We start from the raw sequence: 25,000 nt of genomic DNA on the forward strand, positions 1-25,000 counted from the left end.
CACGTTGGCGACTGACGCTGCTCTCCTCTTCCTGGTGATGCTCTCCTTCATCCTGCCCTCTCCTGTGACCTTCACTGTGAACGCACTCCCTGTCCGCGCACACACACACACACACACACACACACACACACGCACACACACACGCACACACACACACACACACACACACACACACACACACACACACACACAGTAGTTGAGTCATTCAGAACCACGCCACTGCGTTCTCTGTGATGTCTGTCTGTTTAAAGGTCACACCTGGAACGTGCTGGTCGGCGAACTTGATGTTGATGATGTAGTTTCCTGGCTCGGTGGGGCAGTAGGTCACCTTACAGGTGCCGTCCTCCTGGTCCTCTGTGTTGATGTCCACTTTGCTGGGACCCTCGATGGACAGACTCAGACCGCCGTAACCTGCGAGGAAGAGAAACACGAGAGGTGATAAATATTAAATGTGGATGACTGAAAGTGACACATAAATAACCACAAGTGAAACAGTGTCATCACCTGCTTCACGAGTGTCGATGATGAACTCGGCGGGCTCGAAGGTCCGCGCCTCACTCAGGCCCTGCCCGCTCACACGCACACGGCTGGCGTCGCCGATCTCTGACTGATTGATCATGACAGAGATGGGGCTGCTGTGAATATGGCGCCCGTTCTTCTTGATGTTCACAAGGTATTCTCCAATCTCCTTAGGAACGAATGAGATGCCTGTGACAGACAGGAGGAGGAGGAGGAGAAGGAGGAGAAGGGGAGGAGGAGAAGGGGAGGAGGAGAAGGGGAGGAGGAGAAGGGGGAGGAGGAGGAGAAGGGGGAGGAGGAGGAGGAGGAGGAGGAGGAGGAGGAGGAGGAGGAGAAGGAGGAGGAGGAGAAGGAGGAGGGTTAACACCAGGATGTAGAAGATGAAGAACAGCTGAGACATCAGACACACACGCACCAACGTGTCCGTTACGCAGCATCTTCAGCAGGCAGGGCTCCTCCTGGCCTGACGGCGTGGTGAGGGAGGCGGTCAGCTGGCTCAGGTCGAGCTCTCCGATGTCCAGAGGGATGTCTGCGGCCGAGCCCACCTTCAGCTGAGACATCCTCATCGAGTCGTCACCTGGACACACGGCAGGGAGAGTCAGACAGGAGGAGCGAGGGGAAAGCTCAGACACCGACAGAGAGGCGCTCCTTCATTTAAATATAGATTTAAATTCTACATGTGATAAAAAACTCTGTTATTGTAACGTAGAAGGAGAGACGATGTTACCTGTGATCCGTGCAGAGAAGGGGCTGCCCGGGATGTGCTTGTCGTTGTATTTGACCAGGATGCTGTAGTCTCCTGGCAGGACGGGCAGGTAGGACACGGTGCACGTCCCGTCCTGGTTGTCCACACAGCTGATGTCGGCTTTGGATGGACCCTCGATGGCGAGAGACAGACCACCTGCAAGGACATGATACGTTCCTCCCGTTATAACTCATTTTAGCCCCGTTTCCTCCTTTGTTTTAAGCTAGCAAACATACATAGCTGATACATATTTGATGTATGTAGCATGTAGCATGTGAATGCTACTGACCCTCCCCAGCATCTTTAGTGTTGACGGTGAACACAGCCGGCTTGTTGACGGTCCCGTGGATGAGGCCGGGGCCGTACGCACTGACGTTCCCGCTGTTCATGTAGTCCACGAAGAACTGCAGGGGACTTCCTGTGAGCGACGGAGAGGAAGAAGAAGACGACGGTGAGATTTGATTTCCTGCAGCATGTTTCAGATTCTTGTCAGTCAGTCGTACCAGGGATGTGGATGCCGTCGTATTTGATGTCCATCTCGTGCAGGCCGGCCTCGGTCGGAGCGTATTTGACGGTTACGGTGCCGTCCTTGTTGTCTGTGATGTCGGGCTTGGCCACCTTACCTGACGGCATCCTGACCTCACCTTCAGCACAAACAGAAACACAGTGAGGATCACAGGAGTCATGTCTACAGGCTGAAGTCTGTCTGTGCTCTTCGACGTGTCTCTGTCACCTGTGATCTCTCCCTTCTGGATGGTGAACGGGATGACCAGGTCGAATGGTCTCAGCCCTGCCACGTCTAGTCCATTCATCCCCATCGGCCTGTCTGTTGCCTGGGAGACAGAGGTCAGAGGTCAGACAGAAGAAGAGGCTGAGGTAACACAGAACACAGTGCAGGACAGGAGAAGCTTCCAAACACCGACAGACAACATGAGATGATTGGGTGGAGATGGAGATGATGGTCAGGATGATGACACCGACACACACTGCAGAGAGATGAGGACAAAAACTCTGGAGGATGAAGATGGGAGCCATTTTGTAAAATGTGGAGCAGCTGATTCTCACATTGATGACTGTCAAAATGGCTGCTTTTGTCTCTGAAGCGAGCGGACATGGAGCGCTGCTGAACAGACGGCTGCACAATGAATCATGGGAAATATCAAATCCTAAATGTTGCTGAGTTGAAACAGATTCTGTAAATCTGCAGAGTTCAGTTGTGTTTACATGTTTTGGATTTTGTGCAGCTCTGTAGCGCAGTCCATGTGTTTAATGAGTCCTGTTTCTGAGGGGGAAGAAGTGAAGTCAGAGAAAAGCCCCCTCAGAGATGAAACACCTGCAAGGGACACAGCAGACACGGATGCAGGCGGATGGAGGGAGGGGAGAGAGAGAGAGAGAGAGAGAGAGAGAGAGAGAGAGAGAGAGAGAGAGAGGAGGAGGAGGAACAGAGGAAGCTGAACAATAACAGAGCGGGATGAGAGGCTGGAGGTTTTAGGTACCCAGGGCTGTTGAGCGTAGTACTGGGGCATTTGGCTCTGCTGCATGAGCTGGTCTGATGGAGCTCCTTCCAGCGCCTGAGGGGGGAGGAGGGAAGTGTTGAGGGGGGAGGGTGGGGGTCGGTAGATGGAGATGGAAGGGATTGGAGGGGAAGACAACAGCAGTCAGAGTGATTTAGAGAGTGTGAGGCGCCAGCAGGATCCAATCATGAAGCTTCTGTGGGGAGAAACAGCGTCAGGGACCTTTGGTGCGTTCAAACACAAGTGAAGCGATGGGTGCTGTTTGTTATCAGAGTGCCTCCTGGACTCGCTGGTCAGTACAGACTCTTACAGACGTGCCTCCTAAGTCAGCATCAGTCTGGGTTTAAAGCAAATCACAGCAGCGTCTCAGCCGGTCCTCTGGTCTTTAAGTAAGTAACAGAGTCTCTACACTTAAACATTTATGGAGTTCTTGCTGCCTTCAGTCATCCTCACTCTTACGTTCTGACTCCTGTAACTGCACGTCTCATCAGTTAGTAGAAATAAAACGGGGTGTGCCGCAGGGATCCTCTCTGGGCCCGTCCTGTTCACCAGAGCTGAAGATTTGATTCAGACTTGAGGTGTGAAAATGAGGACTTTACTTCACACTCGAGGGCACCAGCTGGAGACACTTGATTTGGTGGCCAAGATAAATGCTGTGTTGTTTGTAGTTTGCTGGAGTTTAGGAGCTAAAACATCATCAGGATCAAAGGATCGAAAAAGCAACATGGCTATGAACGAGCCAGTTACCCCTGTGGTAACGTCTCCAGCCAGTTACCCCTGTGGTAACGTCTCCACACCTCCGGCTTCAGACCCATAAAGTCAGGAGGCTTGTGAGGCCTTTAAATCAAGATAAAGTACTTTTTTATTATATAGTTATTATCCGTCATAACTGGAAGTTATATTCATCCTTATGCAGATGATACTTTGCTGTTTGTCTTAACCCACTCTTTAGTTTGATACGTACTTATCTTTCTTAAAATGCAGAAGTGTTTTTTGAAAATGAAGATTGTGAGATAACAGATGTTTTATATTTAAATATCAAAGGGAACCTTTCAGGTAAAATGTTGTTGGTTGTACAAACATTTCATTTCCTCTGAGCTGCAGACGCTTTCGTCTCAGCTTCATTAAAGGTGTTAGTAACTCTTACCTTTGTGTTCTGTATGATAGAGAGCATGTTGTTACCTGCAGCATCCAAACACCTCTGTGACTTCAGGACCATTATGTAAAGAAACACGTGACTCGTTACCATCTCATGTTTGGTTCTAGTTTTGCGTGTGAGATTTTCTTCATAGATCTTTTTGTTGGAGGGAGCCTGAGATTAGAGAGTTTCACTGCCTGTATAAATAAAATCTTGTTCTTTCTTTCGTGTCACTACGCTCGTAGTGTCGTCAACATCACCAGTATAAATAAAGGTTAGAGGTCATGACTCACCGTGACCTGGAAGGGGCTGTTGGGGATGTGCTCCCCTCCAAAGCGGACACAGATCACGTACTCGCCGGGCTGCGGCGCCGTGTAGAAGATGTCGAACGTGCCATCCTCGTTTTCAACCACATCCACGTCGAGCTCCGCCCCCTCAGGTGTGCACACGCTGCATGTCACCTTTCCTTTCCCAGCAGCCTTAGCGTCCACAGTGATGACGGTCTGTTCTCCGATCTGGATGGTCGGGCCGACCCCGGCGCCTTCAGAAGAACGGGTCAGCAGTGAAACGTGAGCCTTTATGAGTTTTTATCTCACAGACACAAACTTCCTGTCAGCCACTCGATGTTCAGCATGCACATTCCACAACCAGGACACCAGGTTAAAGCAGCATGAGATTCACTCTTGTTATTTCCTTCTACTGTATGCTGTTACCACTGACTCATGTTATCATCAAACACTTTCCACAGAACTAAAAGCTAGATTAGCCGTCCACCATGCCATCCAACCTCCTGTTAGTCCATTAGTCCGTCCAGAAACACATGAGAGGGAAACAAACAGTTGTGAGAGAGGAAGAGGAAAACATGACGGGAGGAATCAGAGAGAGAGGGACAGTCAAAGAGAGGATGGGACGTCCTGCAGAGAGCTGCTGCCACTACCCTCCATGCTGACAGACAGGAAAGAGGAGTAGAGGATCTCCTCCACGTTGGAGTCGTTCAGGAGGCTTACCTAACCCGTGCCCGCCGATTGAGACTGATAAGAGGAACGGTGAGAAGCAGCGGAGCGAGAAAACAAAAAGTGACAAATAAAAGACAGTCAGGTGGGGGTGGGGGTGTGGGAGGCAATAACTGTGCTCCAAACACTCGATGGAAACAAACGGTGGTGGTGGAGTGTGAAGCAGGGGCGGAGGTGTGTGTGTGTGTGTGTGTGTGTGTGTGCAGCGGGGGGAGTGTGTCTGAGGAGCACAGCGTGACGAACACAACAACACATGAAAATATGAGCAGCTGCATGAAGTCGATGTCTGACGCGATGTGAGGTTTCTCTTTTTAATCTAAAGCTTTAAAGTAGCGTGAAGATGTCTGAGGAGATAAACACTCTGACATCTCTCTAATGTCTGATGCTAATTAGCTAAAGTCAGCAGCTGCTTAGCTTAGCTTAGCATCTTGCTCTCTAACCCATCATCACATCTTTTTATGCAGGCTTTGAATTAGTTATAAACTGTGTGGTTAACGAGTAAAACTTTGACTTTAAAACCAACACTGTTATAATCTTTCCTTTCTTAATAATATATTTAAACCTTATCTCACGTGTTATTCATATGTTTGTAACGCATGTCGACGACAGCTTTCATATAAACGTGCTGTGTAACATTTATTTGACTCCGTTTAATCTGCACAAAAACAAAAGTGGGAAAATTGTGACATCCAAGGCTTTCAGTCTTTATGCTAAGCTAAGCAAGCTAACCGTCTCTGTAAAATGAAATCACATCAATGATGTTTTATTAAATACTTTGAGCAGCTCTTTTCTGTTCTCCAGTACAAACTAAAGATTAAACTACGACATGATGAATCTGAGTGTTTTGTGTCTTGCAGAGTGACGATGGCTCCTTCATAACGATAAGTACCAGCGCACAGAGGAGTGACCAACAGCACGATGGATTTAAGTCAGAGTAGCTGCCTCCTTCACTTAAATAAAAGAGTTAAAAATCAAGTAACAGAGTATTTTATAATCCAGCTCTTCTCTTCACTGTGTGTTGTTTTGTCTTGCACTGGTCCTGTGTATGACAATAACTTGAATGGAATAGAATTGGATGGAGTGTAGTTACGGAGGACGAACGTGTACACACCTGTGACGGTGCACTTGCTGGCGTCTCCGGTGGGCAGCGCTCTGATCCTGTAGGGTGAGTACGGGATCTCGTCTCCTCCGTACTTGATCAGGATGGTGTATCTGCCCGTCATGTCGGGCACGTAGGACACCAGGTACGTCCCGTCGTGGTTGTCCCGGATGTTGGCCTTCTTAGGCTTCCCCTCTGGGTCCTGCAGGGGAGAGACAGTCGTCATAAAGTTTAAAAACAGTTAAATAAAGTAGCTGTTTTCATGATGAGCATCACATGTGAGACTCACGGTGATCTGCACGGCCAGCAGCCCCTCGCCGGCGTCTTTGGCATCGATGGTGAACTCGACGGGCAGCGAGGCGGGCACCCCGGTGGTGTTCAGGCCGGGTCCGCTGGCTCGCACCTTACTGGCATCGTGGGTGGGGAGCACCTTCACCTTGTAGGGGCTGACGGAGGGAGGGAGGAGCGTGAACAGACAGGAAGAGGAACAAACATGCACCTGTGAGAATCGTTAATGAGTTACCTGCGTGGGATCTCCTCGTCAGCGTACAGCACGTTGATGGAGTAAGGTCCCTCCCTGGTGGGGACGTAGTTGACTGTGTGAGTCTGGTCTCCGTTATCCACCACCTCCACCGGCTCCACCACACCTACACACGCACACACACACACACACACACACACACACACACACACACACACACACACACACACACACACACACACACACAGGGAGGAGGAGCATTTCTTAAATGGGGTTCTTTTTATGTGCGTTGATCTTAAGAACAGGACTTTTGCTGCTTTACAGTCAAAGGCAGAATTTTCCAGCTCCAAGACATTTACAGAAAACATGGCTGACTATCAGGATGCACACTTTGACTTTTTCTAATGAGAGGTCTGAAACTTCCTGGATGCGTGTTGATCCTGAAAACAGACACACAGAAACACACTCACCTTTGGGTCCTTGCACGCGGACCTGCAGCGGGGCCACTCCAGCTTTGGAGGCGTCCACGGTGAAGGCCTGAGGGATGTTGGCCCTGACGTTGTTGCTCAGACCCGGTCCCTGACACTTCACCTTCGTGCTGTCCACCGTGTCGCTGACCGGCACGGAGAATGGACTGCCTGCACGGACACAACGTCACAAAGGTTAGAGAGGTTTATTCTGAGGTGCCCGAGCGGTTTCATTTATGATAAAAGGCCGCTCGTGTTCAGTTAACTCATTCATATTAAAATGAGTCATTAAGAGAATATCAATGTAACATTTCTGTCACAGCTGCATCAGCTCAGGACCTTTGATTGGCTGTCCTCCGTAGGTGATGTTCAGGTTGTATTTGCCCGGCTCGTATGGGACGTACTCCACGCTGCAGCTGCCGTCCTTGTTATCAGTGCAGGACATTTTGGCCTCTGATGGACCCTCCATGGCCAGACCGAGACCCCCGGTACCAGCTCCTCTGCAGAGCGAACCAGATGAATGTTAAAAACAGAAGCAGGGAACCCTCCACCTCTTCAAAGTAAAGCTTTAATCTTACTCACCTGGTTTCCACGGTGAACTTGTTGGGTTTGTTGGTGATGCCGCCCTTCAGGCCGGGGCCGTGCACGCGGACACGAGCCGGATCACAGCCTTCTGTGACACCGACACGGAACGGACTCTTCGGCACCGGAGAGCCGTCGTAGCAAACCTCCACACTGTGAGGACCTGAGGGAGAATACACACAATGAGCTTCAGATCACCAAAAATCCTACAAACGCTGACGCCGTTTGAACTCACCCTCCTCGTAGGGAGTGTACTCCACGTTGTAGGTCCCGTCTCCGAGGTCGGTGATCAGGGCGTCTGTGCGGCTGCCTGACGGGTTGCTGATGAGAGTTTTGATGTGGTCGCCTCCGGCCTGAGTGAGAGCCCGAGCGTCCACGGTGAAGTCTGTGGTCGCCTCACGGAAAACTCCTGAAACACGACAGTGAACGCGCGGCATGTTAGCTGTAAGCTACGTTAAGGGATGCTTTGGCATTTCTGTGTGTCGAAGGATTTTAATGTCGCTGTTTGTAACAATTAAACTTTATGTTTGCACGAAGCGTGTGAACATCTGTTGTTCTACCTTTGCCCTCCACTCCCGGTCCGAACACGCGGACTCCGCTGGGGTCGACCGCAGGCTCCACGTTGAGCCGGGCGGGGAAGTTTGGCACATCCTGGCCACCGTAGCGGATGGTGAGCGTGTAGGAGCCGGGGTACAGGGGGATGTATGTGATGGTGTAGGTCCCGTCTCCGTTGTCCTGGATGTGGACCTCAGCCTCGGTGCCGCTGTCTGAGATGATCTCGATGGTCAGGTCGGCCGGGCCGGCGTTGGTACAGTCCACGATGAACTCCCCCTTCTCCCCGACCTTGGCGCGCTCCAAACCTGGACCGGAGCAGCGGACCTGAGAGGAGAGAGAGAAATCATGAATAACAAATACTTTGAAACACACACTTTTGGACCTGTACCGACATCCTCTTTCAGTATCTGTGTCTGACCTTGGAGGGGTCTGAGGTGGGGTAAGCTGTGGGGTTGAAGGGGGATCCGGGGATGGGAACTCCATCGTAGGTCAGCTCCACCTGGTACGGCCCCGTCTCCCGGGGGATGAACTTCACCTGGCTGGTCTCTGGGCTCAGACCCGGCTCCACCTGGAACAACAGATAGCAACATGTTAACAGCACGTAGGTAATGTAAATCTTCCAAAGATCTTCGTCAGAATAAAATAAATCTAAATCTGTTCTGTACCTTGCTGCTGATCGGCTTCCCTGACGGTCCGGTGACCTTGGCGGCGACCTTGCCCTGACCGCCGGCACCCTTTGATTTGACGGTCACTTCCTGGTCTCTGCCTACAGTCATCTCTACAGACACACAACAAGAGACATTATGAGACAAGATCGATGCTGCAGACAGAGCAAACGGCGCAGCACCGAGCGTGTGAATGAAAAGCTGCAGAGATGACAGAGTGATGTGAGCGAGGTACGTACTGTCGCCCAGCCCCGTGATGTTGATCTTGCTCAGGTCCAGTGTCGGAGCCACAGCCACGTTGAACGGGCTCTTAGGGATGTGATCTCCACCGTACGTTACTGCGACTCCCAGAGGACCCTGGGGCAGGAAGTGCAGGACAGTGCTGCCTTTACATCTAACAACTTCTCATCCATGGATACCAAAAGATGTGTCGGTGATTAAACACAGAAGCTCCTGTTCTGTCTGTTATCTCTTAGCTTAGCATAAACAGCTACCTTCAATAACTGACACATGATCTCAGTTTGATTAAACTGTATACTAAACAAAAGGAAACACACATGCTAAGCTAAGCTAACTACCGCCTAGCTTTAGTTCATAATTAGCACACACATGAGATGTATTGATTCTCTCATCAAACTGAAATAAGTGAATATGTATTCTGAATATGTCAAACTACTGAACCCATGTTCATATGTACAGGAGTGTTACTGCCTTCCTACCTGCTGCACAGGTGTGTACTTCACAGTGTGTGTGTTGTCATGGTTATTGATGACTTCAAAGTCTTTGACAGCCTCTGCTTTGGTCGGCCCGCTGAAGTTACAGTCCAGGTTCGCTTTGCCTGCTCCTTTAGTGCTCACGGTGAAGTGGGTGGGCTTGTTCAGCTCAACTCCTGAGAGACAGACAGACAGACAGACAGACAGACAGACAGACAGAGAGTGTTAGAGAGCGTTAGAGAGAGAGACAGAAGCTAAGTGAATGTGAGTATTTCACCCCTCACTGGTCACCTCTACAGCTAACAGACAAAGTGACGGAGGCGGACGTGCAGACAAATTAAAGAGTGAATAAATGTCAGGTGTCCTCACCGCTGCGGCTCAGTCCTGGTCCCTCTGCTTTCACTTTGCTGGCATCGTGAGACGGATCCACTTTGATCCTGATGGGCGTCATTGGAATAGCCTGAAAACAAAAATCAGCAACATTTAAACACCCGCTCCTCCACCCTCTCATTCATTCATTCATTCATTCATTCATTCGTGCTCTCCTGACTCACCTGGTCAGCGAACAGCACCATGATGGTGTAGCTGCCAGCTCCAGGTGGAGTGTATTTCACGGTGAACGTGTCGTTGTCGTTCCTGATGATGTCAAAGTCGATGTCGGCCTCTGCAGGTCCCACCACTCCAGGAGCGCACTTTATACCTATGCTGATGTCACCTGAGGAGAGAGACGCACTCATCCTGTCAGCGGATCCTCTGAGTGCAGACATTTACACTCTAATGTTTTCATTCAGCTCGTGAGCTGTTAACGTGTCTCTACCTTGGCCAGCCTCTGCACAGTCCACCGTGAAGTACGTCGGCTCGAAGGCCTTCAGGCCGGTCTTCGCCACGCCGGGTCCTGACACCTTCACCTTGTTTGGATGGCAGCCGGCTCCGATATTCATCTGTGGTCAGAAACATACACACTGTCTGTTACATCCTCACCTCCAGGGAAATGTGTGTGTGTGTGTGTGTGTGTGTGTGCACTCACTCTGAACGGGCTGTCGGGGATGTTGACTCCGCCCCAGGACACCATGGCGGTGTGTTTCACAGGTTTTCGGGGGGTGTAGGTGCAGGCGTAGGTGCCGTTTCCGTTATCTTTGACCTGAACGTCCACAGGAGAACCCTCGCCGTCCTGTGCACACGCAGAGAGAGTTTAACATCAGACACAAAGTGTGTAAAACACGAGGAGCAGATGAGCCCACACATGCAGAGTCGTACCTGAGCCAGAATCTTCAGAGGAGCTTTTCCTCCCTGTTTGGCATCGACCGTGAACTCAGTGGGCTTCCCTACAGCCAGACCGCTGCTCTGCAGACCCGGACCGAACGCCTTCACCTGGAACACACAGTCATGGAGCTTTAATAAACATCTGAAGAGTCATGATTAAATTATAATGTCTGTCGTGTCCCTGGAGGTGCGCTCACCTTGTCGGGGTAGAAATCTTTGCCTGGCGCGTTGACGATCTCGGCCATGTAGGGAGAGTGCTGGATGTCCTCGTTGTTGCAGAGGACGTGCACGGCGTACTCCCCGGCCTCTGTGGGCCAGTAACGCACGTCACATGAGCCGTCGCCTTTGTCGTCACATTCGATCTTGGCCTGAGACGGACCTTCCACAGAGAAACCTGAAGGAGGAGCAGACACACAGTGAGCCACCTGAGGGTAAAACTTGGGATGTTCTTCTCTTCTGTCGTCGCTCTGGTTTTCTCACCCAGTGTACCGACGTTGTCTCCCACAGCCTCCACCACAAAGTCAGCAGATTTGCCGACCACGCCGCCGTCCAGCCCCGGACCCCAGGCCCGCACCTTCTGCTGACCCGCCTCGGCACCGATCTTCACCTCGATGGGACTGAACAGGAGCATCACAGTCATTCACAAAGACAAGGCAATATGGTGTACTGGCAATGCTTCTGTCTGAGCGTGTGTGTGTGTGTACCTGCGGGGGATGTGCTGCCCTCCCCAGGTGATGGTGATGCTGTATGTTCCAGGTGTGGTGGGGTAATACTCAAATCCGTAAACACCATCTCCCAGATCTTTCCTCTTACACGGCTCATCCAGACCCTCTGCAAACACACAGACACACGTCACTGCTGGATCCTCCTTTCAGAGGCTCCATTAGCTGACTCCTTGGCCACATAATAACACACATATAAGCTTTAAACACAACATATTATTATTAACCTGCATATGGCATGTTAGCAAACACAGGCAGAAACAGGCAAAATTCTCCAGGGAGAATCGTCGTCTCTTTCGATGCTAAACGCTAAACTATGCTGAGCAGCTGCTGCTGCTGGAAGCAGGTCTGATCATTCTCTGAGGGTTCGTCACTGAAGGAAACTTTCTGGACACAACTAAGGAACATTTTGGAACATGCGTCTGATAAATGAAGCCGTGACAGTAAAACCAGTGCGGTGTTTGCAGCAGACTCACTGGGCCCTTTGATGGAGACTTTGAGCTCTCCTGTTCCGGCTCCTTTGGTGTAAACCTTAAAGTCGGCCGTCTCCTTCACCCTCAGGCCCTTCGGCTGCAGACCGCGACCCTTCGCTTTGCAGAGGCTGGGGTTACACGCTGCAGACACACACACACACACACACACACACAAATATTCAGACCACATGTGAGCTCAGGGCTGGTTTCAGTGGGGAGAAGAGGAATGAGGTGCGGGCTGAATGATATGAAACCAAAAGTATTTCCATCTGAGCGGTACATCCATCATTAAAGAGGCTGTTCTGTTCTTTACTGCACCCCCCTCCTCTGCCTCTCATCCCTCATCTCAGCCTGCAGAGTGAATTCAGAGACCACAGAGGAGGAAGTGAGCCGTTATCCTCACACAGGAAGTCCTTCGTATCTCCTGATTATAGAATAAGAGCTGCTGAGTCACAGCTGGCAGCCCCTGCAGGATGCAAAGGAAACCCCACAGGAACAGAGGCTGGTGAACGGGAGCGAGATACGCTGCAGGGCGGGCGCGACGGAAGGACACATCTGTATTATAAACTATTCTGTGTCACTAACTGATTATTACATTACATTGAGTGTTTGATGAATGAATATTAATGTGAGGAACATGCAGACAGTTACATGCTGGATTCATGTTCGAGGGGCCTGTACCAGGACCGCAAACTTACTGTCATAAAGCTTAAACTTTTCTTTATGTCACATTTTCTTTATGAAGCTGACTGACCTTTAAAACTCAAATATAAGGTGAGTAAAAACGACAAACACATGTTTAGTTTGGGCGACCAACAGCTGATTCAGAGATCGGTCTGTCAGCCACGTTTAAGAGTTACTGTGCAGTCACACGTGTTTGAGAAGGAGACACCAAAGCATGTGAGTTATCTCTGAGACGTGACGCTAAGTAGAGTTAATTATTCCTCGAAATCAGTTCATCATCGTCTTCATATTCATGGATGTGATGGTTACAAGTTATTCTGAGATGACGAACAGCACGGGGATGAAGAGGCAAATCAGACACAAGCAAAGACATGCAAGCTCACAGAAACACAGTGAAGGAGGGATACACACACACACACACACACACACACACAGCGGGTACCCAAGAGAGATCCCAGGAAACAGGAAAAGACAGCAGAAGGAAGAGGCCGATCCAGAGAGAGGACAGATACCAGCAGGCCGCTATCAGAGGAGAAGAGGAGGAGAGGAGACGACATGGAGAGGAGCAGCAGGAGAGAGAGACAGCAGAGCGTCAAACACAAGAGAAGGAAACCGAACATATTAAACAGCTGACAGTCACAGAGGCACAGATCTTCAGAGCTCTGATACTCTGGCAGGACAGACTGATGTTTTATTCTTACCCTCGCCCACGGTGACGGTGAAGGGGCTCTTGCTGATCTGACCCCCGGCGAAGGTGACGTAGATAGTGTGCGCCCCCTCCTGGGTGGGTTTGTAGGTGCAGCGGTAACTGCTGTTCCCTTTGTCCTCGATGGTGCAGGTCACCGTGTTCTTCTTACCTGCTGGGTCCATGATCATCACCTCCACCTCGCCCACACCCGCACCTGACACAGACAGGACGGGGTACATGATTAGTCTAATCCACACATGTAGAGTTTATAACAGAGTGCAGCAAAGACACCACACCCCCCGGGTAGTTTCTACCTGCTGTGTAGACGTCAAAGTAGGTGGACTTGTTGGCGATGTTTCCTGACGGCTCCAGTCCCGGTCCCTGAGCCGTGGCCTTGCTGGAGTCTCCCTGAGCCATGCCGATCTCCACCTCGAAGGGGCTCTTAGAGATGTGCTGCCCTGCAAACAGCACCGTCACCTGCAGCGCGGAGAGGAGGAGAGAGTCACACCTGAAGCTCTCTCTGCCTGCTGTGGTGTTTGTTATTCCAGGCTGTGTGGTGACGTTAGCATGAACATAAAGTGATGTGGGAGGAGGAGCATTCATACTTGGATCGTGTTTTAAAGGTCTCAATCTTTAATCTGACTTTGTGAATCTGCAAAAATCCTGCAAACAGACCTTCACTACGATGCACGCTGCAGCCTCCCGATCAGGCGTGCATTTAAAATCAAAGATCAAACCTCACTTCAGTTTATTTTCCTTTGATAAAGTTTTACAAGCAGAGCAGAGACTGTGTTTAATGGCTGCTGCTCTGTGCAGCGATCACCTACAGGACGACTGCAGGTCAGATGCTGGTTTAATGATATTCATTCTTCTTAGTGATCTCCTCAGAGAGAGAGAGGGAGAAAGTGTGCAGCTGTGGGGAAGTGAAAGAGAGACAGGGTGCGTCTTTTCAATGGAAGAAGAGAAGTGAAACTTCTTCAGTATTTTCTCTGTCACTGGACAGTCGACATGTAAAGAGAGAGTGGAAACGCCTCTGCTCGCTTCCTTTCTGTGTTCATGTCTTTAAACATGTTGGAATCATCTGGTGTAAAAGTCTGACTGCAGACTGACGTTCAGTGTTTAGCCTTCCATGTAAGAGAATCCATCTCAGGCTGATCAAGCAAAGTTTCTCCAGCTGTCAGATCAAAGCGATAAGGTGAAGGTGACCTGAGCTCACCTTGTGCATGCCTGTGACTTTAGGGATGTAGTAGACGGAGTAGGTTCGGTTCTTGTCGTTGTTTGCCGTCACTTTAGCCTGGAGGACATTTGAAAAGTTAAAAATACAGTCAACAGTTAAAACATGTGAACATTGTAAACCCTCAGCCTCTCACCTCCTCTCTGTGTCCTGCAGGATCCTCCACGTACACCAGCACCTCCCCCATCCCCGCACTGATGGTCTCCACAGTGAACAGTGCCTTCTTCATCACCACGTTACCCACAGGCTCCACACCTGCACAGGTGGAGGAGGGAGAGAGCATTAACACACGTCCTCCTGTGTGTGTCACATGATCCTGGACTCACACTCTTTCTCTTCTTCAAAATAAACCTTAAGTCTCCGTGTGTGGGGACACGCAGCTCTAATATTTGATGTCTCTGCTGCTCAGAGACAGAACAGGAGAGGAGAGGGGACGGGGAGCTCCAGCTCTGGGTCTCTTCCTCTGGATTGTTCTTTATCAGAGAAACCAGCTGAGCTGAAGTCAGCAGCAGCCTCTGGAGCCCCGCTGAGGAGCGTCAGAGCTGTTTGCAGTGTTTGTGCTGGTTTTAATCACAGCGTCTGTTTGTTTTGGAGACGAGGAAACCTCTGTGGTCAAAAGCATGTGACTGACGAACACTGAAGGTTACAGCCGCATGCTGTCTCTCCTGCAGCTCCGTGTACAATGATGCAGATAAACTAAAGTGAAGAGATTCAACTGACAGAATGTGAGTTAAGAGAACTCCTCTTTCCTCTTAAAGGTGAACTGCTGCAAAACACTCCACAAACACTCGGCAGACGTTTCGTGTGAGTAATGAGAGCAGAATTTCTTCCCCTTGGTCTGAACACATCGTTAGAGCCTGATCAGCCTCTTGGACCGGCTCCTTCTGGGTCGACTGCTGTAAACATCGAAATCCTTCCTGCTCTAAACTGATCCAGCTGCTGTTTGTGCGTGTGTGCGTGCGTGTGCGTGTGTGTGTGTGTGTGTCTGCGTGTGTGTGTGTGCGTGTGTGTGTGTGTACCTGGCCCGTAGGCGCGGGCCTTCTTGGGGTTGAGTTTGGGCCGTAGAGGTGCTCCAGGCTTCAGTTTGGCTTTGGGGAACTGGGACAGGTAGGTCATGACTGAGTGCTCGTCCACGTTGGGGTCGACGATCTCCTCAGGTGTGATCACCTGAGAGGGAGAGAAGAAGAAGAGGAAGTATAACAAATGATGGGGAAGTTTGTTGGTGTGATCATTGATGAAACCGGCTCCAGCTGCACAGCCGGCAGCAGAGCTGGATTAGTTTCCATGACGACGATTAACAACAGAAACGATGTTGTGATTCAGAGATCAAAACCACGAAGACATCCTGAGCTCAGAAAGTACCTGAGACACACTCACAGCCGCAGACACACACTCATCACACACACTCTCTGTCTGATCCTACAGCCCACAGACAGCAGGGTACACACACACACACACACACACACACACACACACACACACACACACACACACACTGTCTGACAGTAGAACCACAGAGGCAGCCGGGGACTGGCACAGACAGTTTCTGATCGGAGGGCGGAAGCAGTGGCGACCGCAGAGCTCCCCGTCAGCACGCGATGCTGTGCCAGCTCGGCTCTGTGCCCATCAAACCAACATGGCACCCAAACATGTGTCTGTTTGAATCTCCGTCAGACACTGATTAACTGCCTGATCCAAACACTGACGGTCCTGCTTCACAGCTGGAGAGTTGATCAGATCATTAATTTGTTCTAAAAGTTAAACTGCAGAACGTGACGACAGATCGTCGGATCAATGTGTCGGCCTCTTTAGAAATCATTTACATTTAATGGTTCTTTACTGTTTGCTGTCGCTGAGCTATTATCTATCAGCACGCAGAACTGCAGATGAACTCAACATTCACTTAGTAAGAGCAAGGATGTACTGTACCTGTGGGATGCCCAGCCAGTCGTCGGCTTGCTGCATGGCCTCGCGGGCGTTATCCACTGGTTTGGTCTGATCCCACTGGTCCCAGTCAGGACACAGACCTGCAGGAGAGAGAGGAGAGCTGGAGTTCAGACAGTGAGCAGAGCTGGGTAATATAATGAAAGTATGAATATAAGATGGTCGATAATTCTTCTGATTAAACCTAAAACATTTCAGACAGTTTGAGTCAAACATTACTTGAGACAAACAGACATCACGCGTGTGCACATGAAGCAGACGTGACAGTAACGTGTTGAGCAGACAGACAGACAGTCTGTGTGAACGTGCTGACTCCACACGGAGCCTCGCTGACGTCCAGCAGACAACAGGAGAATTTAAAACACGTCTAATGTCTGAGTGAAGGTGAAGGTGAGCAGTCATGTGGTGCAGGGTCGTGCGTCTGTCTCTCATCAGGACGTCTGGCCCGGAGCTCTTCCCCCGGATGTTCTGCTGTTCCTTCATTACCACAAACTGTGTCAGCTGTTTGTTTGTTATATCTGACATCTGGAGGTTTTTATTTCTGACCATGTTGGAAATCTTTTTCTGGAGGGAAAATAAATCTCGGATGGATCTTTATCTGCGGCTGCAGGCTGCTGGGGATCCACAGGTATGCCAAACATCCCGAGCATGTAAACGGAAACCTCCTCTTTGCCTCACTATCCTCCCCCTCTGTCTCCTCACCTCCCATCCTGCTCCTCCCCCTCTGTCTCCTCACCTCCCACCCTGCTCCTCCCCCTCTGTCTCCTCACCTCCCACCCTGCTCCTCCCCCTCCTTACTTTCCTTATTTTACAGGAGCATAATGAGAAGGTTCAGGACTCCCCCTCCTCCTCCCTGTTCAGCTCATCACCCCCCCCGCTCTCACTTTCCACTCTCACACAGATGAGAGTTAAACACGAAAGCGTTCCCTGAGCTGACCTCAGATCTGCAGCTGCCAATCACTGCAGCAGCAGCAGACACTTATCATGTTAAGACAGACTAACATTTCCCCAGGGAAGAGGAACCTTTGGGGGGATTTCCCAGGAACCAGGGTCTAAATCAGGTTCTGGGGACATTCTTTACCTCATAAGAAGTCCCTGCTGGGGGGTTAGTACGTTAGTACTTACAGGGACCTTTGAACTGAGTATTTCTTGTTTAGTATTTTATTTCATCACCATTCTAACGATTCTGCAGCAGAGAAGTTAAAACCAACCAGTTTGTTTTTAGTTCATTGAAGAAAGCAAACACCGGACGGGCCGACACCGTCCAGGACCGACTGAGCATTCATCCTGAGGCCAAAATCCAGTGACCATTGTTTCACACTCACATGCAAACATTAAGTGTAAAAACAGCCGTTGCTTTTCATACATCAGCAGATCTTTAGTCTGCAGCAGAAACACAGACAACAACGAGCTGAAGAAGTGGTTCCCAGGGTCAGGAGGTCTGGGTTCTCTGCGTGGAGGTATTCATCATGATAATAACACATTATAAAATGAAATGGACGTGTGGCTGCAGCCCGGCCTCCTCAGTGGATGTTTCTAGCACTTGGTGTTTGGCTGGTCGTATGTCAGACCCTCGCTGTGGGGGAAACACATGCTCATCACACACCAACACATTCTAGTCCTTCACCTCCGTCAACCCCGGAAACACACTAAACGTGTCCCCGCCTCCAGCACAAAGACGCTCACCTGGAGCACAGCTGTCGACCAGCGCTCCCAGAGCCCGGCCGGTCTGCCAGTCCCTGTGGAAGTTGGTGATGGGGAGCTCGGGCAGCTTGTTCTGGATCCATCCCAGCAGCCTCTGCTTCGGCGTCTTCTGCTTGCCGTCATCCGTCTCCTCGTCCTCGTCCCACATGGGCATGGAGATGGAGTAGTGCAGGATCAGGGTCCAGATCAGACCCAGGATCAGCTTCAGGTTCCCATCCACGATGGCTTTAGAGTCTGGAGTTCAGAGGAAGAGAGAGGGGATGATTTTAAGTCACGTCAGCATGCACAGAGAGATACTGACAGGTGTTTTTGACAATAGAAAGGAGGCTGCTGCATGAAACAATATATCAGATCAAAACAGTACAAAGAATGTGGAGAGGAGGAACAGACTGGAGGGACAACTTGTGCTGAGTCTCAGAAGTGAAGACGTGTCCCTCGGGACTGTCTCTGCGATCTAATGTATGGCTGCGTGTTTGAGGAGGGGGGGGTGCATACCGAGGAATCATCGCGTGTGGACTGACCCGGGAGAGTAAACTATGTTCACTTCCTGCAGGATACTTCAGGGCCGTTTGTACTGATCATAATCTGGTCTCAGAACAGATCGCAGCACTGTGACCGGCTGTGTCTTTAACCTGCAGACCCTCCAAGCAGCCCTCATCATGCACAGTGTAGAGTCACATATCACAGCGTACGCAGACGACACCCTGAGTACACTCTGCAACATGACTTTAATCGATTCACTGCTGCGGAGCAACTCAGACTAGAGCTGCAACAATATCACTTAGTTGTGATTGCCAACAATAAAATGACTCAAATCTCTTTCTTTTACTGCGTTTGGAGCAACTTTGTACCTCACTGTAACTTTCTGTCCTGTTCCCATTGCACTTTATTTTTCCTCATTTCACTGAAACTGATCTGATTTTACTTTTTAAATGTTGTTTAAATGCAGCTCTGTGAATTGCCTCTGATTTCAGCAGCTGTATACAAATGCTTGACTGAAACACGACCTATTAAAGACATCAAACGTTAAAGCACATGAAGTGTGAGGAGTCAGCGGGGGGGGCAGATGGTGATGTTGCATCGAGGGAATTTTCCAGATGAATCATCTCACAAAAGTTGCATAAATGAGCAACAAATGAACGTGTTAGCCGTGTTTTTGTTCGACATCCTCCTTAAAATGTTCATGTGTTCTAGATGAACATAAATGTTCATGTGGGGAAAGTGTTTGGGAGACTTAATGACAGATTTAAATCCTTGTTGTGAAATGTTCGGGTGTTCCAGGTCACATTTGAGGCATCAGACGAAAACACAGGAGAAAGTGAAGCAACCAGAAGCTAGCCCGGGCATGAGGAGGAGGAACACACACACGCGCGCACACACACGCGCGCATTGCACAAGAGGCAGTTGATCAGCAGGATGATTGCAGGTCGAGCCTGCAGGAAAGGGTGGAGCTCTCCCTGCCGACTGATCGGAACAGAGTTAAGCAGGAAGAGTTGTGATTGTGAGGGTCGAGGTGCTGATGGATATCAGGCTGACGGCCTGAGAGGTTTCAGATCCTCTGCAGTCTGAAAAGGTAAAGTTTGGGTCTGTTAACACAGACGTGTGTGTCTGACAGCAGCTGTGTCCAGTTAGCAGTTTGTCTGATGTCAGACTGAAAACAACAACGCAACACGAGAGCTTCAGGCTGCTCCGAGTCCGCTCGCTGTGACGGCTGGATCTGCTGTTGTGGTCTGGACTGGACAGACTGTGATAGCAGCAGCTCGGGGGTCTGCAATGATCCTTTTTCAACATGCTTTTGCATCAGAGTGGGGGGGCTGCAGTTGGGGGGGGGGTCTGAATAGGCTGCATATTTAAAGGCTGCAGTAGGAGGGTCTGAAGGATGTTTGGCAGAGAGCTGCAGGAGGAGTGTGAGGACGGGGCGGGGAGCGGGGGGCACTGGAATTTCATGCACAATGAAGACGAGCATCAGCCCAGCGACAGGTCAGGGAGGAAAGGCTGTTCAGACATGAGCACAGAGAGACACGGTGACAGTGTTTCTCTACATGCACAACATCACTCCGTCTCTGCCATCTCGTCCTGACGCAGAGATCTGCTCTCAGGCTGCCAGCCCTGTGATACACGACATGTCAGCTGCTGCAGTGGAAAAGCACACGATGATACATGGTGATGAAGCAGAACAGGGTCAGACTGAGGCCCTGTTTGGATGACCCATCACCATGGGAACTCTGAGGGAGCCGGATCGTAGCAGCAACCGAGTAAGGAACGAAAGGACAGAAGCAGAAGACGAGCGAGAGAGGAGAGAGAGACTGCTGTGAAGGAGAAGAGTAAAATGTCGCCTGGAGCCATAAAGATGAAGTGACAGCTATAAAGTCATTGTGCTGATCGGAGGGCGTGAGCGCTGCGTGCAGCTCACAGGCTGCGACTCGCTGCAGGAATGCAGCTCAGGTAGAGGTGTGTCAGACAGCAGCCTGTCAGCCAGCGCAGCACACACACACACACACACACACACACACAGAAACACACACACACACACACACACACACACACACACACACACACACACACTATCAGGAGAACAGAAGAAGAGGCTGCAGAGTTGATTTCTAATCACTTATTGATAACCTTTAAAGCTCAGATGGTCTGTCAGTGCGCATGTCGGGTTCATCTGCAATAACAACACAGCGTCTGCATTGTTGTTTTTGCTTATTGTGATGTCACTTCCTGGACTATCTTTAAAAGCTCCACATCCCTAAAATCTGCATGTAAACATTGTGTAAGTTATCTTTGAGCTTTTATTACGGATCAGTCTGAACAGGTTCATGTGAACGAGCGGCCTGAAAGGAAGCTCCTCTGACGAGCAGACGCTCAGCACAGAGCATCACCTCAGCCTGTCGTCCTCACAGTGTTTGTTAGGAGATAAACTCACACTGTGCCGTGTGTGTGTGTGTGTGTTTGTGTGTGTGTGTGTGTGTGTGTGTGTGTGTGTGTGTGTGTGTGTGTGTGTGTGTGTGTGTGTGTGTGTGTGTGTGTGTGGCTCTTTGATTCATGCCTCTCACACACAAAGCCACTAAACATGCGAGGAATCTGCAAACATTCCCGGCAGACCACAGAGCATCGAGCCTGACGGAGCCCTTATACGGACACAGACGCCGCAGACTCCCCCTCTGCTGACTCATAAAGCCCCCCCCCGCCCCTTTGTACAAGCGTGTGTGTTTGTGAGAGTCAACAGTGTGTATGCTACCGTATGGAGAGTGTGTGTCTGTGGTCGATGCTCCTTTTGCCCCAAAAACTCCCATGACTCATCTGTTTGGCTCGTTGCTGCAGCCCCCCCTCTGACATCGCTATGACATCATCGCACCCCCTGACCCACAGTCTGACCTGATCCCAGCATCTCAGGGAGGAAGGGGGAGGAGAGAGGGAGGAAGGGGCGCAGAGAAAGACGACAGCAGCAGGAAAGGTTCTGCACTGAGGTCGAGCTGCAGCATCTGGAGCCGATTAATCCAGAGAGGACCGAGCAGACGAGGAGGTCGGCACGCTCCTGAGGTCGGCTCCTGCCTGTCGCTTTAAGACTCCTCATGTCTGATCATCTGAGATGTGCACCAATCAAATATAAAATCATTGTGATGTCACAGGAGACTGAAATATCGACCATCAAACAAACATGATTGTGTTTCTTATTCTAGCAAAGAACCTGCAGATGAAACTAGCTAACTCTGCGCCTGGATGAGTCTATAGATACACTAGTTAATCAGCTTCTGTATCTGTGAACATGAAGGCCAGTAGATAACAAGAGATAGTAGTGACCAGTAGTTTGTAGTTTGGTTTGTTTTATAAAATATCAAATGTTTGATGAAGCATCAAGTGAAAAAGAATACAGACAAAATTTAAACTGCATCAGTCATTAAATGTGCTGAGCAAACAAAGTGCGGCCTCTGGGGCTGATATATGAAGCCAACAGTGAAGAGCCAAAGCCTGCAGTTCCTCTGGTGTCCACTTGAGGCTGTCTCCAGCAGTGAGTCAGTCCCCATAGAGCCCCATGTTAAACTTTACAGCAGAAATAAACATGTTTACAGCCTGGTACAAAAAACAGTTTGGGTCTCTATAGCTCATTTCTCTCTTCATGACAACTGTACGGGGAGAATCTTTATACAGCTCACCTGTTTACATTATATTAAGGCTTAAAGTGATGCATCATTAGGGGCGGGGCCTCTTTGAGTGACAGCTGGGAGCTGCTAGCTGTCTGCTAGGTGTCCCCTCAGCTAACTCAGTCACTGAACGTAACCTCTGGGCCGTGTTTGTGCTGTTGGAGCCTTTTGGAGATTTGTTCATGTAAATATCAGACAGATAATCTGTGTGTGCGCTTTATTGGACGAACAGACCGTCCAACACGTCTCACACACTGTTTTTAATCACATTAAACTGTTATTTAATTTAGATGTTAGCACTGATTAGCAGCTATCTGAGCCGCCATAGCTTAAGAAGCTAATCGGAGCAACAGATTACACAACTTTGGTTTGTGAGCTGCAGATATGACTTCTTCAGAGCTGCAAAAAATCACAATGCACGCTCCAATCACTGCACTAAAACACAACACTCACTGTAACTCTGCAGCAAGGCTCAGGGAATTATAACTTTTAAGAGCGGCAGATAAACTGTATGTAATGGTTAAATCATGGCCAATGCAGAACTCAAGGCTTCAAATAGGCAGCCCTCGAACTAAACGTTTATGTCCCAGAGTCGACGTCCTCTGTTTTTAACACAGTGTGTTTCTGCTGAACAGCAACTGTGAGGGAAGTCATTTTAATGTTGCCAATGTGAAACCATCTTCATTCTCCTGAAGTACAGAGCTCTGAAGTCTGAAGTCTCTACCACAGGGACCGAACAGTTTAACTTTTAACTTTTCAGATATTAGGAGGTCAAAGTGTTCTGGATCTGACATGAAGATGGTGCCCACACACACACACACACACACACACACACACACACACACACACACACACACACACACACACACACACACACACACACACACACACACGCACACGCACACGCACGCACAAACACCACAGAACAAGTCATGCCTGGAAAAGGAGGGAGTCATCAGAGTGATCTAAACCCAGTCAGACTGAACAGTGTGAGGAAGTGTCACACATTCCACACTGTTCACACACACACACACACACACACGCACACGCACACGCACACGCACACGCACGCACACACACACACACACACACAGTAAGTAAAACCCAAACATGTAAAAACACTCCCAACATTTGCTCAACAACTGTGACATGACTTCAGCTCGTATCCTCAAACATCCTGAACAAATCTCTGACCTGCAGCTCTCTCTATGTCTCTCTCTCTCTCTCTTTCCCTCCCCCCTCTCCTCCCCCCCCCCCCCCCCCCCTGACTCCATGCAACAAGCCACACTGGAGCTACTACACTTCCTCCTCTTCCTTTCTACTCCTTCCAGTCATCCTCCCTCCCTCCCTCTGTTGGAAAAAGTTCCTCCTGGTTTTTTAGCCTTAAAAGGGCAGAAGCAAACTGGATCCTGGCAGCCCTCCCATTCCCCGGGCTCTGGTTACAGACCGAGGGAGGAGGAGGAGGAGGGAGGAGGACAGGACAGGGGAAGGGAGGCAGAGGGGGGAGGAGGGCCAAGGAAGAAAAGAGGAGAAAAGAGGGCAGAGAAAAGTGCTGTGTGGGACATTTTTAAAGCCCGCACTGACAACAGAACCGCTGAGATGAGTTCATTTGTGTGCGGAGAGCAGATAGAAGATGAAAAGTGAGAACTATGAGGTTTGAGGGAGAGAAGCAAAGAATGAGGAGCGCCAGTAGAAGCAGGCTAAGACAGAGTCTGAGGAGGTGAGAGGAGGTGAGAGGAGGACACGGGCACCACATGAAGTGATGAATGAGGAGGTTTAATAAATACCACACGGCTTCCTGGAAGCTTCAGAGAAAGTACCATCGTGCATAAGAGTGTGGCGTTTGTGAGTGACTGATAGCTCTCAGCCGAGCAGGAAGGATTCAGGACGTGAAGTAGGTCCTCTGCAGACGGGGCTCCGGCTCGAGAGGTTAAATCTCGTAACATGACGACAGAAACAAAGAGCATCATCACGAGCAGCTTTGTTCATTAAATATAAAGAAGAGAGTTCATTACAGGAAACTGTGTCATTGCACTTTATATGTGACCGCATTCTGGTGTGAGTCAGATCCAGAATATTCCACTTCATGTCTGCGTGTTGGGTCTGAACATGAGGCCGGGCTGACGGGGCAGCTCTCCAGCTCTGATGTAATGTAATAGCCTGAATTCCACTGTACTGAAAGGGGAATGTGCATTCTGCTAATCCTCAGTATCCACATGACCAATCCCCCTCTCTCCTGTGCAGACAGGAAGTCACGCTGATGATAATGAGCGGGCAGGAAGTGATCCATTTTGGCCACATCGAGGGGCTAAAAACTCTCCGTTATCTTTCTGAACAACAGAGTGTCCCTGAGAATGATTACACTGACGCTGTGTAACTGTTCTCACACAGTTTATATCTCCCAGTGGTTCCATATATTTCTCTCATTATCGGAAGAGTGCAGTTGGAGGGGTGTTGGCAGAGTCTCAGCGTTGTTGCTGTAATTACTCAGGGCCACTAAAGGGAAAAGGAAACCAGCTCCAACACATCACTGACCTTATAAAGCTCATTTGGAAGCTGGTTAGCACAGTGGCTCATTTTCAGCAGAGATCCAGAAGTCCATAAAGACTCCCTTTGAGCTCTGTTTTTGGTCTCCTCCACCTCCTGAGATAA

At 49.8% G+C, this 25,000-nt stretch overlaps 1 protein-coding gene across 4 annotated transcripts in view; it reads right to left on the reverse strand.

The window, feature by feature from the left end:
- flna (filamin A, alpha (actin binding protein 280)) overlaps positions 1-25,000 on the reverse strand; it is a 43,293-nt gene that overhangs the window by 5,556 nt on the left and 12,737 nt on the right. Inside the window, exons 3-41 of one of the 4 annotated variants that reach the window (XM_069659934.1) lie at positions 18,186-18,437; positions 16,485-16,582; positions 15,575-15,722; positions 14,692-14,810; positions 14,538-14,615; positions 13,636-13,798; positions 13,335-13,535; positions 11,953-12,090; positions 11,459-11,585; positions 11,235-11,371; positions 10,952-11,148; positions 10,749-10,862; positions 10,519-10,662; positions 10,309-10,432; positions 10,046-10,206; positions 9,861-9,951; positions 9,498-9,667; positions 9,018-9,135; positions 8,779-8,891; positions 8,532-8,681; positions 8,119-8,437; positions 7,794-7,967; positions 7,559-7,721; positions 7,316-7,476; positions 6,980-7,147; positions 6,552-6,675; positions 6,318-6,474; positions 6,041-6,230; positions 4,924-4,947; positions 4,210-4,457; positions 2,761-2,835; positions 1,998-2,097; positions 1,768-1,908; positions 1,554-1,682; positions 1,247-1,420; positions 935-1,096; positions 505-708; positions 259-411; positions 1-89 (exon numbers count right to left, since the gene is read on the reverse strand). The exon at positions 1-89 is cut by the window's left edge and continues 34 nt beyond it. In XM_069659934.1, the coding sequence (XP_069516035.1) occupies positions 1-89; positions 259-411; positions 505-708; positions 935-1,096; positions 1,247-1,420; positions 1,554-1,682; positions 1,768-1,908; positions 1,998-2,097; positions 2,761-2,835; positions 4,210-4,457; positions 4,924-4,947; positions 6,041-6,230; positions 6,318-6,474; positions 6,552-6,675; positions 6,980-7,147; positions 7,316-7,476; positions 7,559-7,721; positions 7,794-7,967; positions 8,119-8,437; positions 8,532-8,681; positions 8,779-8,891; positions 9,018-9,135; positions 9,498-9,667; positions 9,861-9,951; positions 10,046-10,206; positions 10,309-10,432; positions 10,519-10,662; positions 10,749-10,862; positions 10,952-11,148; positions 11,235-11,371; positions 11,459-11,585; positions 11,953-12,090; positions 13,335-13,535; positions 13,636-13,798; positions 14,538-14,615; positions 14,692-14,810; positions 15,575-15,722; positions 16,485-16,582; positions 18,186-18,437 (5,798 nt within the window). The remainder of the gene's footprint in view (positions 90-258; positions 412-504; positions 709-934; positions 1,097-1,246; positions 1,421-1,553; positions 1,683-1,767; positions 1,909-1,997; positions 2,098-2,760; positions 2,836-4,209; positions 4,458-4,923; positions 4,948-6,040; positions 6,231-6,317; positions 6,475-6,551; positions 6,676-6,979; positions 7,148-7,315; positions 7,477-7,558; positions 7,722-7,793; positions 7,968-8,118; positions 8,438-8,531; positions 8,682-8,778; positions 8,892-9,017; positions 9,136-9,497; positions 9,668-9,860; positions 9,952-10,045; positions 10,207-10,308; positions 10,433-10,518; positions 10,663-10,748; positions 10,863-10,951; positions 11,149-11,234; positions 11,372-11,458; positions 11,586-11,952; positions 12,091-13,334; positions 13,536-13,635; positions 13,799-14,537; positions 14,616-14,691; positions 14,811-15,574; positions 15,723-16,484; positions 16,583-18,185; positions 18,438-25,000) is intronic. The other 3 variants (XM_069659935.1, XM_069659936.1, XM_069659938.1) reach the window with 3 other exon arrangements.

This window comes from Semicossyphus pulcher, unplaced genomic scaffold (assembly GCF_022749685.1).
Source record: "Semicossyphus pulcher isolate SPU_LCO1_2020_fin unplaced genomic scaffold, fSemPul1.0.p SCAF_13, whole genome shotgun sequence".
NCBI classification, from domain to species: Eukaryota; Metazoa; Chordata; class Actinopteri; order Labriformes; family Labridae; genus Semicossyphus; species Semicossyphus pulcher.